The 3,292-nt window shown below is 51.9% G+C and overlaps 1 protein-coding gene across 1 annotated transcript; it reads right to left on the bottom strand.

Moving 5' to 3' along the window:
- Positions 1-1,962: 1,962 nt before the first annotated feature.
- On the bottom strand, positions 1,963-3,289 carry FOS (FBJ murine osteosarcoma viral oncogene homolog; the record flags this gene model as incomplete). Its single annotated transcript, XM_010077457.1, has 1 exon — positions 1,963-3,289. A coding segment is annotated over one exon (540 nt), but the record flags the coding sequence as incomplete, so codon positions are not given.
- Between the last annotated feature and the right edge of the window lie 3 nt (positions 3,290-3,292).

Below are 3,292 nucleotides of genomic sequence, written 5' to 3'. Positions count from 1 at the left end.
CTCCAGAGTTCTCAAATGCTAGGCAGCAGATAAATCATATCCATGGCGTGCCATAAATTTTATCTAGTGCATCCTAAATCCTGGATTGTCCCAGGCTGAAGGCAAAGAGTAGTGCTGGAGCCTGGAATTAAATGTAATGTGTCTCATGTAGTTTGACATCATGGCATAACAAATGCAAAAGCTGACACACTTGACGCTGCTGTTAGAATGAAAAGCCTCAGGCAGGCTGCAGGACTGCTGTCTCTTGGAATTCAGGGCTGGATTTTGCTTTAACCTGTCCAGTGATCATGAGAGAGAATGGGGCCAGGATCACTCCGCCTCCTTTGAGGGGACTGTGTGGTATTTTGGGACTCTAATAATAGACTCCTGCTCCTTTCTGCCTCTCTGCTGAATGTCTGGTGATACCAACAGTATGTGTGGGCTTTAAGACCTCTGAATTCTCCAGCTCTGAACCTGATGGTCTTCCAGCAGAAGACACATTGTGATTCCAGATCTACTGACTTCACAGGGTTAATTGTCATGTAAGTCTCACTCTCTTGCAGCTCCACCTACATGACTGCTTCGGGGATCAGTTCTACTGTGCATTTGCTGTGCCTGGGTGTTGCCCGTGTAAACTTGAGTGGCGATGTGAAAGTAACTGCTGCTCAGTGGGTGGCATCTCAGTAGCAACTGGGGTCATTCTTTGTCAGTTATCAGCACTGCCTCCAGCTTAATGTCGAAAGACAGGAAGCCACACGCGTAATATTTGCTTTTGCACAGGGCAGGCCTTCTTGAGCAAGCCATGAAGCTGCACTACACGCTACTGAGATGAGGTACATCCTGTGCTTGTTCTGATTAGGGAAGGGATGAAGAAAGCAGAGCCTGCTGCAGTGAGCAGGAAACCTGGAGTTCCACAAACCCAGCCCCAAACGCCAGAGAAACCTCCAGCCTGCAGAGATAGCCTGAGAGCACAGTATCAAGGTGGCCTTCAGCTGGACACACATACCAGTGCAGGTGGTGTCTTTGCTTCCACCTTGAGAAGGGAGTTGTCAAGAGCTGGGCTGGAGGCCACTGGGGGGGCCTCACTGCTCTTGTGGGACCCCTGTGAGCATTGGTGAAGGAACAGAGGAGTGCTCTGCATACAGGGGTAACCTGTCCCACTGCTGTCCTGACAGAGGGGCACATGTACTGCTGCACAAGCAGGAGGAATGACAGAGGGTGACAGCCCCTCTAAACTAACTCTGGAAGGAGAAGCCATGTTGCACAGACCCCAGGAAGGGAGCATGTTCCCAGAGCAGAGAGGCTGTTTGTGATAACTCATTCATTCAAGAACTGGGCTAGCTTTAATAGAAAACAAGGGGCAAGGGCAAAGTCAAGGATGTTTTACCTTATACCAGTCAGCCCAAAGTAAGAAGAAAGTGTGTGAGCATTTCTTCTCCCCTCATGGCCAGAAGGCAATACACTGTAGCTGCTCCTAGAGGTGCCAGACCCAGTGCAGGGCCACCCAGAGCCAGGGTGCATGTCTACTCCCCAAGGTAGGAGGAAGTGGGGCTGTTAGGCACATGCAAATGATGGGGTGGGTCCCAGCCTGGAGGTAGCCTCCCCAGTTCAGAGTCATTAACTCACCTGCCCTTTCTACCTCCTTTACAGGGAGGGCTCCAACTTGTCCCTGGAAGGTCACAGCAGGTGACACACAGAGGCACAGAGGAGGAGGGGACCAGACTCAGACAGATCAGATTGGGAAGGCCATAAGGAGTGCCTCTGCTGCCCAGCAGGATGGGTGGGAAGGGTGTAGCCAGAACCAGCCCTGACTAACACCAGGGTAAGGACAGGTCTTGCCTTAATGGTATTCTTGCCCCAATGCACCCAGTGCCTCAGGCAGCTAGCACTAGTCTCCAGTTTATCAAGCCCAGCCCAAATTAGAGGCTAGGGAACCCCTTTAGGGTCACAGGGAAGCAATGCAAAAGGTAACACAAGGATAGCTCCAGCAGTCAACTTAAATGCTTTTATTGACAATGTCTCCGAACAATAATAAGCAAACAATGCTTAAGTTTCATCCAAATTCACTTTCCACATGTCAAAAAAGACCTCAAGGTAGAAAAAAATAAAATAAAAATATAAATATCTGAGAATCCATATTAATAAATAAATTAAAAACACAATAAAAACGTTTTCATGGAAAACTTATGTCAGAACATTCAGACCACCTCAACAATGCATGATCAGTAAAGTTACAATGAACATCAATGTAGAACTACAGTACATGGATATAGCTATTTATCTACCTACTAGAAAATAGAGTCTCTTTCCCCCCACGTAAGATGGGTCATTGCTAAGTCATCAGAACACGATATTGCCAGGAACACAGTAGTTATTGTTAATCAGCTGCACTAGATACAAGTTGGAGATACCCAGCACCAGGTTAAATTCCAATCATTTAAAACCAAGAGATTAATTAGTTAATGCTAGTGATACTAAGGAGGGGAGGGAGTCACCTACCCAGCCATGTGGACATGCTACAGACTACCAGCTCTCATAGATGGGCCATTGGGGACAAGACAAACTCCATGCGATTTGCTACATCTCTGGAAGAGGTACGAGGCCTCGTTGCAGGGCACTCTGCCAGGCTGCAGGGCACCAGGCCAGCCAGGGGGGTGGCGGTGGCAGGGCCCTCCCCAGGCCCGGGGAGCCCCATGGGGCACAGCAGCAAGTCCGTGGGGGTGCATGGGCAGGGGAGGGGACCCAGCAGGTCAGTCAGTGCTGGAGCCCCTCACAAGGCGAGGAGGGTGGGGGAGCTGAGGGAGTCAGACGAGGGCTCATTGCTGCTGCTGCCCTTCCGGTGCGCAGCAGCACAGCTGGGGAAAGGATCCGCCTCAGGGTAGGTGAAGACAAAGGTGGAGGTGTAGGTGCTGGGGCACGGAGTGCAGGTCACCACAGGGGTGCAGAGGGGCTCCAGCTCACCACTGGTCCCTGCACCCAGTGTCTCCCAGTCCGACACGTAGAAGGAGGAGGCCCCAGGCAGGTCCATGTCGGGCACTGAGCGGGAGGCCTCCCGTGGCCCCGTGGAGAAAAGCAGCTCATCGAAGGGCTCAGCCTTGAGCTCCAGCCCACTGCCACCGGTCTCTTTGGGTGGCACAGCTGGGGGTGCCTCAGCCATGAGTGGCAGGGCAAAGGCAGCCTCCTCAGTCACAGGGGGACTAGGAGTGCCCAGGTCCAGTGCAGTGGCAGCTGCCAGCTCCTCAGAGAAGCGCAGCTCCTCAGGCATCTTGCAGGCAGGCCGGTGGGCCGCCAGGATGAACTCCAGCTTCTCTTT

Source organism: Pterocles gutturalis, unplaced genomic scaffold (genome assembly GCF_000699245.1).
Source record: "Pterocles gutturalis isolate BGI_N339 unplaced genomic scaffold, ASM69924v1 scaffold48068, whole genome shotgun sequence".
NCBI classification, from domain to species: domain Eukaryota; kingdom Metazoa; phylum Chordata; class Aves; order Pterocliformes; family Pteroclidae; genus Pterocles; species Pterocles gutturalis.
Note: the sequence above shows the minus strand (reverse complement) of the source record. Positions and strands in the feature narration are given on the sequence as shown.